This window comes from Gadus morhua, chromosome 14, assembly GCF_902167405.1.
Source record: "Gadus morhua chromosome 14, gadMor3.0, whole genome shotgun sequence".
Classification (NCBI taxonomy): Eukaryota; Metazoa; Chordata; class Actinopteri; order Gadiformes; family Gadidae; genus Gadus; species Gadus morhua.
In genome coordinates this window covers 17,128,563-17,142,003 of record NC_044061.1, presented here as the reverse complement: position 1 = coordinate 17,142,003, position 13,441 = coordinate 17,128,563, and the positions used below count along the sequence as shown (strand labels likewise).

General features: G+C 43.8%; 1 protein-coding gene across 1 annotated transcript in view; it reads right to left on the bottom strand.

The window, feature by feature from the left end:
- The window catches only part of ddb1 (damage-specific DNA binding protein 1), a 50,519-nt gene that overhangs the window by 8,330 nt on the left and 28,748 nt on the right, over window positions 1–13,441 (bottom strand). Inside the window, exons 15-22 of the mRNA XM_030376865.1 lie at window positions 12,333–12,440; window positions 11,632–11,839; window positions 11,247–11,342; window positions 10,751–10,862; window positions 7,651–7,774; window positions 5,344–5,508; window positions 4,492–4,586; window positions 2,148–2,318 (exon numbers count right to left, since the gene is read on the bottom strand). Of these exons, the coding sequence (XP_030232725.1) occupies window positions 2,148–2,318; window positions 4,492–4,586; window positions 5,344–5,508; window positions 7,651–7,774; window positions 10,751–10,862; window positions 11,247–11,342; window positions 11,632–11,839; window positions 12,333–12,440 (1,079 nt within the window). The remainder of the gene's footprint in view (window positions 1–2,147; window positions 2,319–4,491; window positions 4,587–5,343; window positions 5,509–7,650; window positions 7,775–10,750; window positions 10,863–11,246; window positions 11,343–11,631; window positions 11,840–12,332; window positions 12,441–13,441) is intronic.

The following is a 13,441-nucleotide window of genomic DNA, read 5'->3' as shown; positions in this document are numbered from 1 at the left end:
TTTTCTAACAGGAACGCTGGTTAGTACTACCAAACTATTCAAATTACTATTATTTATTTCACATTAATATTTTTAAATGCATAAGCCCAAACCACAAAAATAGTTGCGGGATTTTGCCTACCAGCAAGCATCATCCAACTGCAATATTTTGTTATTTATTTTTTCATTTTGCTATACTTTAATATAATTATTTCTGTTCAAATCTGTTCAGTGTTCCAAATCATTTGTTATTAAATGTTACAACAAGTTGTTTAAATAAACTGCTTTTTAAATGAAAAAAAATCGTGGGATGCATCGAACCGTGGGTCAATAATCGTGATACAAATCGAATCGTGAGTTGGTATATTGTTACAGCCCTAGTAGATACACACACACTCTCTCTGTCTGTGTCTGTGTGTGTGTGTGTGTGTCTTGCAAATCTTTTGTTCATCCCAAAACAGGCTTATCTGTAGGGCTCTCCCTAGCTTGGTGAATGAGTTGGACTCTGCATGTGCATTGTGTTATTTTGTGCACGTGTCTCAGGGTTAACTCTCCTAATCCCTTCCACTGCAACCCATTGGAACACACCCAAGAGGAGGGTAGGAGAGGGCTATGCGCTACAAAAACTAAATGCAAAAACGTTCATAAAACATGAAACTGATGAATATGACGGAAAAGCCAGGTGCAGATTTGTGATGCGAATTTACGACACGTTCTATATACCCAGTGCTTAATTTGTGTCGGAACATGACGGATCATGTTCCGGCAACTCAGATGTTGGATCCAAAACCTTTTTTATTGGATCCGGCACCTCCTGCGTCATTCTGAAAAATGATTTGCCTATGAACACTGCAATGAATGTGCAGTGTTTCACAAAAAGTTTGTGTTTGCATTACCGTGTTTTGAGTTAAAGGGTTAGATGGATGGGGGAGAGGGACGGGAGGGAAGGCACTTCAAGTGACACATAACACACAAGTTATGAAAATTGGCAGGCTTAACTATAGGTGCCACTATAACAAGCCTTTGAAATGTAACTTAATCAACAGGCTGTCATTTCCAATAGGAAAGTGCAATACGCATGAAACTTGTTATACATTCACCATACGTCATGGTGAACAACATTCAGAGTCTGACCAATATGGTCAGATCATTATAACTTGATGCAATGGCTTCAACTTGACCAAACACCCAAAACCCAAAAGATTTGTTGCCGGAAGTGATAAAAGCTGCAAACTCTGCAAACATGTACTAGGTGACTGTGGGACTATATGGTGTGAAATTCATAGCAATAAGGCTAACGAAGGCAGAGATATACATTTTAAAGTGAAATACATGCATATCTCCGATGTTTATACAGCTCTAACATTGTGTCAAAAACACGTAGGCTCGGCTGTTGAATATGGCTACAAAGGGTAGATTCCATGCCAAATAATAAAAAAAAAAATTGGATGCATTTGTTCGAATTTGCCTGTCTGAACCACGGCCTCTCTACAATGCAGGCTGGGCCTTAAGGCGGTACACATTTAATTTTGCAAACATCCGTTTGACAGTGGATTTGGACACAGTATGCTTCAGAAACATGGTGGGTGATTGTTTTGATATGTTCACTTCTGGAAAAAACGTTTTTAAGGCACACCAATGCCAATTAACATACCGACGAAGCTCACCATACCTCGGGGTACGGAAGACTTCTATTTCTCAAAATATACTCTAATCTGCCCTTGGCAGTCTACGGTCAAACTGTCGGTCATACTGTCATACTGTTGGTCATACTGTCGGTCATACTGTCATACTGTCAGTCATACTGTCGGTCATACTGTCAGTCATACTGTCGTTCATACGGTCAGACCCCGTCATGGTTGCTTGCAACTATATATATTTTTTGTTCCGTTAGCCCCAACCACTGTTTTGAGTTGCCGGGTCCAGCTCCGCTCTGCACTCCGGGACCTCCCTGCCTAATGTGTGCCATAATTGAATTTCCTTTGGCTTTTTTATGATTTTACCGGTAACCGTGGTTTCCTCAGAAGGTGTAAAACTGGTGCACACGCACACACACACACACACACACACACACACACACACACACACACACACACACACACACACACACACACACACACACACACACACACACACACACACACACACACACACACACACACACACACCTCTTCAAAGTTGCCCTCCATGGGTTTGTAGGCCAGCAGGAGAACGGACCTCATCAGGTCCCCCACCAGGATGAAGTCCCCTTTGTTCTTCAGGTAGAGGGCCATGATGTTGTTGTAGTGGTTGCACTCCGTGCGCAGCTCCTTCTCTGCCGTCCACTCGTACAGACGCACCTAGAAGAACACCACAGGAGTTGGCTGAGGACAGTCGGGGTCGGATGCCCACCTGGACGCTCACCTACATCCCATCCGACCGTCAACATGGAAAGTTGTTCCCTGTAACTCTGCGACTGTGCTTACAATAGCAATTTATTTAAGACATTCAACATTGCATGGCTAGCTTTGAAGGACAACAAAAATTGCAGTTCCCAATAGGCTGTTAATGTATACTCTGAACAAGCTTTGGGTGAATAATTGATGAATCATTTAATTTAAGTCTTTAATGTTAAGTGTGTGTCCATACAACTTATTTTATCCAGATGCTGGATAACGCCACAATATTTTTTTAACCCTAACCCTTTTAAAAAGAACGAATACATAAAACCCATCAAACCTCAAATCGAACCCAGTTGTCACACTCAAACGGGAAAGCGTGTGTGTAGTGGTGTGAGTAATTGGGGCCGTATGTGGGTTCCATTGTTGCTCCCCCTTCATCAGCAGTACCCCGGATGGACAAATACAAACAAATGCCCCCAAAACCCATGCCGTCTCAGTCTTAATTAAGAGGCGATTGATTGTAACATAATAAATAAATAAATGGGTGGTTTTTGGGTGGGAGGGCTGGTTTCGGACAGCGCGTTCCAAAGAGCGGTCATTGGCAGGAGGCTGTTGTATGAATCCATGACGACGCATTTCCAATAGTTTACATAAAGGCTATAATTAAAAATATGAAAACATGAAAATGTTGAATCCCTGCAGACATTCAAACAGCCACCAGCTAATTATTCTTTTGACCATTTTAGTTTTTGGAGAGAAACTTTTACCATGCAACTCGTAGATATATATACTTTGTTTACAACAGCATAAAGGTCCGTTTGGACTTTGTTTGAGGCTGCCTATTTTGGACTAGATTAGCATTGCAGACAGTGTGGGTTATTCTACTGGCGTGCTACAGCAGGGTTTCAGTCAACAGTTTGTTTAATAATTTGCAATGCTTTTCTGGACCGAACTGGCAACACCATTTCATAATAATAAAAATGCAAAAAAGCAAAAAAGCAAGAGGTTTACAGTTGCACAATTCCTTTCATTGCCATCCATTTCATTTATATGGAAATTAACAGTGACATGCTCAAAACAGGCAAGTCAGACATTATCAAGCGTGACTGACAGGGGGATGTGGATATTTACAGAGAAATATTCTACAGATTTGTTAGCTGCTTCTCCTTTTACGCACACACACACACAATTGAAATCAGGGTGCGTAGCGACCTCAAAATCTGGAAAATAATATTATCTGGTAGCAATCCCATCTCATAGGGGCTTATGAGGTATTAGCTCTGCAGCCAGCCATGGCTTTTTTCATTTATCCATAGGGGCATATATGAATTGTACAGGATTGTCACATAGGGCTGTGGTATTTTTTATATACAATATGGGTCAAACCAAGATTGGGTGTGTAATATAAACTGTTAGAAACAGCTATACAGTGTCAACTAACAGCTGCAGCTAAACGTGAAGTTTAATCCATCTTTATTAAAAACAGCTCAAGAGAGCATGGATGAAAATAACTCAAAAGGTGACGAATGCACTGGCCATGATAACACCTGTAGTTGCATCATTGGTCTTGTTTTATTTCTCAGTCTCATGTCTGTAATGATGCATCATTGCTCTGCCAGGATATGGATTTCATTCTCAAGAGAAAAAAGTTGAGCAACTCAACCAAGCATTGGAAAGACACCCGTTATGCGATTTGAAGAGTCTGTCTTTCTACTTATTATGGTCTGTTCGTCTCCCTCAAATCCAACATTCCAGACACTGCTGACACTTTCCCGGCCCCTTGTCTCACTAACACTTGAGGTAACTTTCAATGTCAATTAACTGAAATTCAGGTGACACTGAGAGGTACATTTCCTACGATTCTCATAGATAGCTTTTCTTGATCAGGCACCCCATATACTACAAGCCAAGTGTAGATCCATTCCAGGGCTAGTAATGTTGCTGCTACACAGCAGCTTGAAGCTTCCAAGAGCCAGGCTGGCCTGGCAGCCGCTGACAGAGACTGATGTTCATGCACACTCTCTCGCCACCAGCAGGCCAGTGTCATCAGTTTGAACGATTATCTGACCCACGTTTCCTCCTGGGCCAGACCGGCAAACACGTGCACGCACGCACACACACACACACTTACTGTGCTGTTGATGCTGGCAAGCAGTTTGCCGTTGAACTCCACCATGGAGTACACAGCCCCCTTCACCTCCTTCTCAGCCACAGTCTGCAGCTTGCCTGCGAGGAAAGTAAACAAGAGCTGCCGTCAATAACCCCGTCGCTAAAGTGACGCGGGCGCCATGGCAGACACCTCGTCAGCTAGAAAAATACGTTTCTTTGCAGGGCATGGTTTTGAGATCAAAAGAGAAACAAAGGGAGATAGAAAGAAGTGTGACAGAGTCAAAAGGGTGTGATGAAAAGAGAATTGGGGGTGATAGAAAAAATAAATGAATTGGAAGCCGGTTTGAGTGTGAGGGAGGAGATCGGGAGATGAAGCGGGAAGTGAGAAATGAAACGGAGAAAAGGGGGAGGGGGGGAAGGGAGCAGGGAGTGATGAGCCGTGGCTTGAGATGAAACGATAAGATGATGATAAAGTGAGGGAGACCAGCGAGGGGGGCAAACAAAAAACAACACAGAAAAAGGTTAAAACGTGTTGATAAGCGACGAAAAGAAAGTACAAATACTAGATGGCGAAAGGGAGGGAAGGTAAGAGAAATTAAAAAGGATTCAAAAAGAAAAGATGAGACAGTGACGGATACAGAGGGAGGGATAAAGAGAAGTGTTAGAAGGGGGGTATGGGCGGCTACTGAATGAAGGGTGACGACAATAGATAATAAAAGTGAAAAACAATAAAAAGAGACTGAGGAAGCTTCCGGAAGTTGTGAAAGCGACAACTTATTCTGCATGTACGAGGGCACGGGGTGGAGGGGCGAGGAGGTTATGACGGGTTGTTTAATGACGGTGGTGGTGGTGGTGGTGGTAAGGACAACCTCACCGTCAGTGTAGTGGAAGACGATGATGCGGCCCTGCTTCGGCTCGGCCTCCTCGGGGTACACCATGGCTGTGCCCACCACAAAGTAAACGGAGGTGTCCCGTCCGAGGCGGCAGGAGACCATGCTGAGGGCGTACTCGCTGGGCAGGAACTGGTGGGCGTGGAGCACTGGACCAACACAATCAACCACCACAATGCACAGCCAGACACACACACGGAACAGGCATTCATGTCAGAAAGACGGCCAATGTTGCTGTATGCAAAGACCCTGATCAAATTAGGGATGAGAAGAAAATGTTTAGGCGCCCTTCTAAATCAGATGTTTGAATTGTGGTGTGAACTAAACATTTGATTTAGAAGGAATATTTGCCCTTACATCATGTTCTAATTTGTTTTGACGATTTAACTTATTTATTTCCAATGCAACCAAGCTGTTTCTTGCTGGTGCTATGTGGATGCTTGATAACTAAGTAGGATTGCTCTTGTGGATTGAAGACGACAACTCCCACAATGGCAATCAGTGTTCAATCACCGAGGGACGTAACATAACAGCCAATCAGCATTCACTCCCTGCAGTCCAGAGGGAACTGCAGCATGGAGGAGAAGTGATTGTTTCCGTTTGCAGACTCCCGGAGCTCGATATCTAAATAATATAATATTATGTAATATATAGGTATCTATATACCGTAATATTAAATGTTGGGTATGGGATTTGCGAAACGCCAGCAGATTTTGAAAATACACAACTCAAATGGTCCTACCCCCTCTCCTTCAACGCTGACTCTGACTCCACCCATTCCAAGTACATGGATGCGCAATCATGCACGAGCGAGAGCGAGCTAGTTAGCTCCAGTAGCTACCGCAGGATAACAACAAACAGAAGCTTGCTCTGGGTCACGAGCTTTGAGTAGGTGCACGAAGGGGTCACGAGCGGGGGAGGGGGAGTGCAGTACGACCGTTTGATTGACGTACTTACTGTCCAATGCCACTCGGTGGGTCTGGAAATCATTGGCTGGAGTTTTTCGAGCCCTGCCCGTTCCACAGATGATTGACTTGTTTAATTTTCATGTCAGTACTTCTAACTCTGGCTGTAAGTGGGTTATGATAAGGATTTCAAGTAACTTTGCAAAATGGCCAAAAAAGAGAATTCCATACCCAACCTTTAAATATAATATCACGGCCAAAAGCTGTGTGCACCTCCAGATGATATTATGAATTAAAGACAGCGTCTGGTTCTCGGACGCTTCTGGTATTTCCCACAACAAGTAAAAACTCGTAGTGGGGGTTATCTAGGCCAGACTCCTGCACGGGTACAGGTACCCGACGGGTGACCGCGCACAATTTGGATGACGCCAAACACCAGATAGTGTAATTCCCAGGCTCCATCTAATGTTCTCCTTCGGGTGCAGGTTGGGCGTGGCTATCAATTTACGGGTTTGGGCGGGTACGGGTTTGCAAAATAAGGCCTATGTATTTTTCACCAAGAGACTCCATTCCAATTTTAAAATGTTCCGAGCTTCCAGCTTTTGTAACAATGTATTCAGCACTTTGCTTCTTCAGGTAATGTAATTCAGCGTCATGCAAGACCATTAAAAAATATGACTGGGTTTCTAACGATACATAATGCAAATGGGTGAAGTGTCCTTTTAATGGTAAGGCTCCAAAATATACAACCAAAAAGCAATCAAGTGCCGAGTTTATTTTAGCAGTGAAGTTGGTTGCTGCAGTCTACCAGCTAGCAAACTCCCTATGCTCCAGATCATGAGGATTACAAAGATCAAAACTAGTTTTCATCTGAAATTCAGCCGGCCATATGTAATGTACTACAGTGTGTTACAGTGATTCGATTGAAGCTAGGTAGAATGCAAATTAATTTGACCTACTTTCTGCCATTCTGTGGACTTGGCTGAGTACCTTGTCTCCCAGTGGGTGATAAACATTGATATCCAATGAAAGCTACAGCGCATTTGCACTTTCAGCAATAATGGCTAGCTAGATCGTATTTTCACCATCTTAATTTTGATGTTTATTCATCATTAATTCTGCAATTTTTAAAACCAATTTCAACCACACAGTTGGACATGCACTGTTTCGAGCTGAAATTCGCATTTGAATTGAGCTCTGTTGCACTTGGTCCTGTATGGAGGGTTTGTTTCACTGTTTATTTGCGCGTTAGCTGATATACCTAGGCTCTGCTCCCCGAGCATTGAATGCGTTACTTCACCGCCAGGTGCTTCGTGTAACAGCCAGCAGCCGGCACCAGCAAAGCATTAGCTTGATGAGAACCCCCGGCCCCCCTGGAGGGCTTACCTTCAAAGGTGTGCTGATCCACAACCAGCAGACTGTGGACCTCAACCTCCTCCCCAAAGGAGACCTCGTGGGGCGAAGTGCTGCTGGGGAACAGCTTGCTGGAGCTCACGCTGCTGGAGAGAGCCTGCAGGGAGAGAGAGAAAATGGGAAGAGATGGAGAGATGAAAGACAGGCTGACAGACGCATTGGTTGGATGGATCAAAGAATAGACAGATAGTGGATACACAGATAAGGTCTGCGGGGGGGAGATGAAATACGTGAGTGTTATATAGACGGACAAACACGAAACAGATTGGCTGCTTGTTTTGACCTGTATGTCGGGTTGTTGAGGGTCTATAAGATGAGAGATGAAGAGGGAGGGAAGAGGCAGGCAGACTGACAGCTGCTGTTTTCATATACCCGCCTCCCCCACTGCTGGAAATACATTTTCGCACTCCAATTTAACCTCTCTGACCCTACACATTTTGGAGGATAATTTTCCTATTAATGCGATTAGACTAGGCTGCAGGGTTCCAGGGGTGGGACTTGGGTAGAGGTGTTGCTGCGTTGTCTAGAGACAACGCAGCAACACCTCTACCCAAGTCCGACAGACTCTCCAGACTCGCTGCGTTGTCTAGAGACAAAACAGCAAGTCTAGAGAGTCTGTCAAATTCGTGAGCTGCTGACCATCATGTTAGAGAAGGTTATGCAGTCGCAATTAACGAAGACAGGGATAGATGGTAAGATCTACGAGAAACCAGCAGAGGAACTTTTGTTACGAGGCTTTCATCAGTAAAAAAAAACATGTGGTCAGCAAAATAAAGAATATGTTGGGGTTTGAACCAAGAAAGCCAGCTCCTTGGCGAAGGCGGATTATACCCCCTCGGTTTTACACAGGCAAGACAGTGAAATTGGAGGGTGTGTCAAGCCGCAACCTTACCGGCTTGGCTTTGCCCGGGCTGTGTGTGTGTGTTGCTGTGTGTGGCTGTGGCTGTGTTTGTGTTACACAATCAAGACACAATCTATAACTTGCCACATAGAGTCGACAACTGCAAAGAAAAGCATTGGAGCTTGAGCTGGAAAACCCTCCTCTCAAAAAAGAAAACCGAAACAGCCTTGTCTAACAGCTGCCCCCAGCTTCCGCCCCATCAGTAACCCAAACGAGGTGTTTTCATCGAATGGCCGAAAGTCCACAATTAATTCATAGTGGTTGAGAAGTGCATTATTTTGTAAGCGACTCAATAGCAAAGCACAGGGCACACGAAGAGCAGTCGCTGTGTTAAAATGACGGCAGCAGCATTTGTTGCGACAAACATGTTGCCAAGAAACCATCAGCAGTAATTATAATATCTGCATTAATTAAATGTTTCTCATTTTGACCCGTGTATTGAATTCCTGCATTGAGATAGGAGTATGACAACGCCACAGAGTGACCGCTCTTGCATCTTTGGAAACCATATGATTAGAATGTGTTCAGTGGATGGCCGAAGTGTTGTCATTCAAGAGGAATGGTTGCTGTGTGGGCTATTAGGTATGATATTGTTTTCATAGCATAGCGGGTCTGTACTTATTATCATTCATGATTGCTCCAGGTCTCGGGTTGTGGTTTAATTGCAATCCATAGTCCTTAAGGTAGACGTTACATCACCTGCTATGAGACCACTTGAGGCTCTTCTGCTGCTCTGTCATGGCTATTAATACTTTGAAGATATATTGGGGTACTTTCATCCCCTGCCCCTTTGGTATATGGAATGACCGTTTGCTGCTGGTAGCAGCTCCCGATAGACTCACTGGCCTGGTTCATAAAATAACCATAAAATGTATTCATATCCACTACTAAGCAAAAAAATACAATCTTGCCATCAATATAAATCCTCAATATGGAATCCCTTACAAGTAAGTACAAACCATATTGTACATAATGTATATGGTATATCTATATAGCGTGTTTTGTGTGTGGGTATTTTTTGTGGGCTTTGCACATACTCCTGCATAGTGGAAGCTTGTTGTTGTGGAAGTAAAGTCGTATTTATTGTCAATATAACTGCAGCCAGCCCATAATGAGCGACCCAGGGTTTGGTAACGTATTCCCATCAAATTGGTTTTGCAATACACCCTGGAGTTATGCAGTATCACCACTGCTTCTTTCTTCGACCTGACGTCTTTGTGGCCGTTTACTTTCAGCTCCGCCAACTCTGGTGACATCACCGGCTATGTGTAAATCAATGATGGCTACGTGAGAATTGTTTAAAAAAGTATTCAATGTTGACGTACGCTGTTGGGCATCGCACCAGCATAAAGAGTGGACACACACGTGTGCATTGAACTTTAATTCTTATCCAGTTCAGTCCACCTTAAAAAAAATACTATTTCCTTCTCTTAATGTTATTCAGTGTAGGAACACCTTCCCCAGGTGTTAAGTGTCCCAGAGCACCTGTGAGCAGGCTCACCAGTGGGACTATATTGAGAAGCTCCCAGCTGTGACATGGTCTTACCTGGGAGGGGGCGGCCCTGATCACCAGGCCATCTTTATCTGACAGCCCCATCCCTCCATGGGCCTTGACGACTGCGCCTGCAGGTCCACTGGTGCATGCACACACTCCCTGCTATTCCTGGCCACCACCCCCACCACTTACACTGAATAATGAGATGCTAGTGACACAACCATGTCTCTTTCCCCTACTCAGATCTTTCCCCCGCAACGGGCAAACCTGCTGGTCCCTGCACCCAAATACATAGGGATATACAGCACAGTATTCAGTTAGAATGAATCTCCTAAATCAGATTTTGGATTAATATCTAAAGTCTAATCGCAGATGAGCTGAAATATAGGTGAACTTGCTGTTCCTTCCTTTCTTTTTTCCTAATTAGTAAGAAATATACTCATTATAGGCTTCTTCCACTTCATCCATACTAGAATCGCTCTATAACAAAACATGAATCAAGGCACTTTTTGGTTTCCAGCCAAGGCTCTGTGCCGTTTCCTCCCAGAAGTTCTGTTATAACGTAGGGTCCAACAAGATTAGAGTATAATAGGTATTTTAACTACAGATGCCCTGGCTTCTTGGGGCCTACTGTCCCCCTGTCCTATGAATCCCAATGTGCAAACATACACGCATACCTGAGTGCTGGCACTGGGCCGGACAGCAGACGTTGTGCCGTTAACATCCTGCACCTCAACCCTGCTGGACAGCACCCCGAAACACTGCGACACCTCCTGGTAGCAGATACGTCTGGGGAAGCGTGGACCAGAAGTCAAGTCACGTCAATGTTATTAGTATACATCCCTTAATCCCAGGTACAGTCTCAAAGACCCTCACAGGCCCACGTTACACAACAACCCCTTACACAAAGCCCTAAAGGGGTAAGGAAACACCTCTCTTATTGTCCAGGAAGAAACTATGAGAATGAACACAGATGGTGAGGAGTGCAATGCGTTCCATATTAGCACCTTAACAGAGTAAAAATAAAGTGAAGATGTTAGAAAATAGTAAAAATAATAATACAGAGAAGGAACGATGAGAAGCACAAGGGTACCTATTCCACCCATTCTAACTCAATAATTATTCAGTATTATTGCTTTTATACATTCTAAACATTTGAGAAGGGTGACCGACCTGGGAGACTCATAGAGGGGAACCGTCCGTATGTGGAGTTTCTGGATCTCGTCTATGGTCCCGATAGTCAAGGTGCTGTTATTGGCCAGAGCCAAACTGGGCAAGAAATAAAAAAAAGACTTAAAAACCGAACAGCTCTTTTAGGTGAGGTAAACTTCAGATAAAGTACTTCCAAGAACATCGATGGCAGCTATGCTTTGAGAATGACAGACCTTTTTGCGACTGCAGGAAAGCAAATGCATTATTTACATCTACTTTTTATTTTTATCTCTTTTATTGCGGTGTTGAAAAGGAACCACACCTGTTCTCCAGACATTGTCTGAGAGGGAGCCTGTGAGAAACGGTGATCTATCCTATAAATCCCCCCACACAGGGGACCCCTCACCTGTCTGGGTATCCCTCCGAGTTGAGCGGGCACATGTAGTTGACCTCCTTGAGGTTGACGTTGGAGAACACCAGCTTGTGGTTGGAGGAGTAAATGACGGTGGGCCGGTCGGAGCAGGCAAACACGTTGGAGGTGGACAGTGAGCGGAAGGTGCGCAGCACTGTAGGCTGGGTGCCCAGGGTCACCTTCTTGCGCTCGCGCAGCAGGCCTTTGAACGGCCGCATACACAGAAACACAAATCAAACAAATACACCAAACTGTGGGTCTTCCACGGAAATAGTGTTCAAACTGTGGTTAAATATGAGGAGGGAGGAGTAGGACGACATTACAGCAGGCTGGTATCAATGGACGAGTGTTGGAATTTTTATTTATTTTTATTTTGAAATTAATCTGTTCTACATGGCGCCCGGGAGTCTGTTATGGTAGCTCAAACAGAACTTAGTATGCCTCCTTATGGCTCTGCCGCTGAAATTTCCTCTTGCATCCCCGCGGCAATGGATGCAACAATAAAAAAAAAAATGGTATTATTAATTTGTTCTCATGTCCTACCAACAGTGCTGAGTGATGTGGTTACAAAAAGTGAAGTGTCTCAGATGGACGTTTTTTAAGGCACTTCCTCTATCAGAGCTGGATGGGGAATTTTGTGTTTGATGAAAGATTTTATGTGGTGAAAAGAATGAAGGCAAGAAGGTAAGACGCACCCGTCTGCAGGTCCAGACCAAAGTAGAAGAGTGCTCCATCCCCGAGAGCGCAGAGCAGGTAGTAGCTGCCCTCGAAGGTGGTCATGAGGATGGAACGGGGGATGATTTCTGAAAAACACAGGCGCCATCACAAGAGGAGGAAACCCAACAGAGCGTGCTCCTATGACAACACTGCCGTAGGATATTCTCTGCTTTGGTGAGCAGCCATTTAATGAGGTTAATAAAACTGCAAGCTTATGCTTCCTGTAATAACAAAATCATTTTGTGCTCAAATTTTGACCGTAAACGATTTTAACATAAACTGCAATGAAATGCATAATGTTTCAACAGCTGTCCCTCCTAAACACCAGCCGAGATATGTCTTATAGACGAACAATTGCAATGAATATATATTTGTGACATTTCAAACAAAGCCCCTCAACAGCTATTTATGGAGGATCACAAAATAATATCTGAACTGCCAGTGTTTTTATCTTATGTTGTACCAGAATCCCCCCCCCCCCCCTCAACACACACACACACACACACACACACACACACACACACACACACACACACACACACACACACACACACACACACACACACACACACACACACACACACACACACACGTGAGTTGCTGTTTGGGATGCATACTCTGAAAATAAGTCTGTGATAAGGCAACAGAACATGACATATCGACTAGTTATGCCAAAATGTACAATGCAACTCCTGTTGCCGTGTGCAGAATAAAACAGACAAGCAGCTGAGGGGGAAAGAAAACTATTTTGCATTGACATGTCTGTAACACATGGAAAACAATCAATGAAAATGATCTGCTCACCGAGCAGCACTTACCCCAACAGCATGAGAGCATAAGAAATATAATTATGAAACTTTATTTGTATGGCTCCTTTTATAAAAAATTGATAAAGTGCTTTGATGGGCCAAATCAAAGAAAAGCTTTAAGGAATTGAATTAGAAAATAATTCAACACACACACACGCAAGATAAAGAATGATCAAATAAACAAATTAATAAATTAAAACATGAAAGGCTGAATTACAAATAGGATGAAAGCTAAATACACCAAAGGAGACGTAAGAAGTGATTTTGAAATCGAGTTC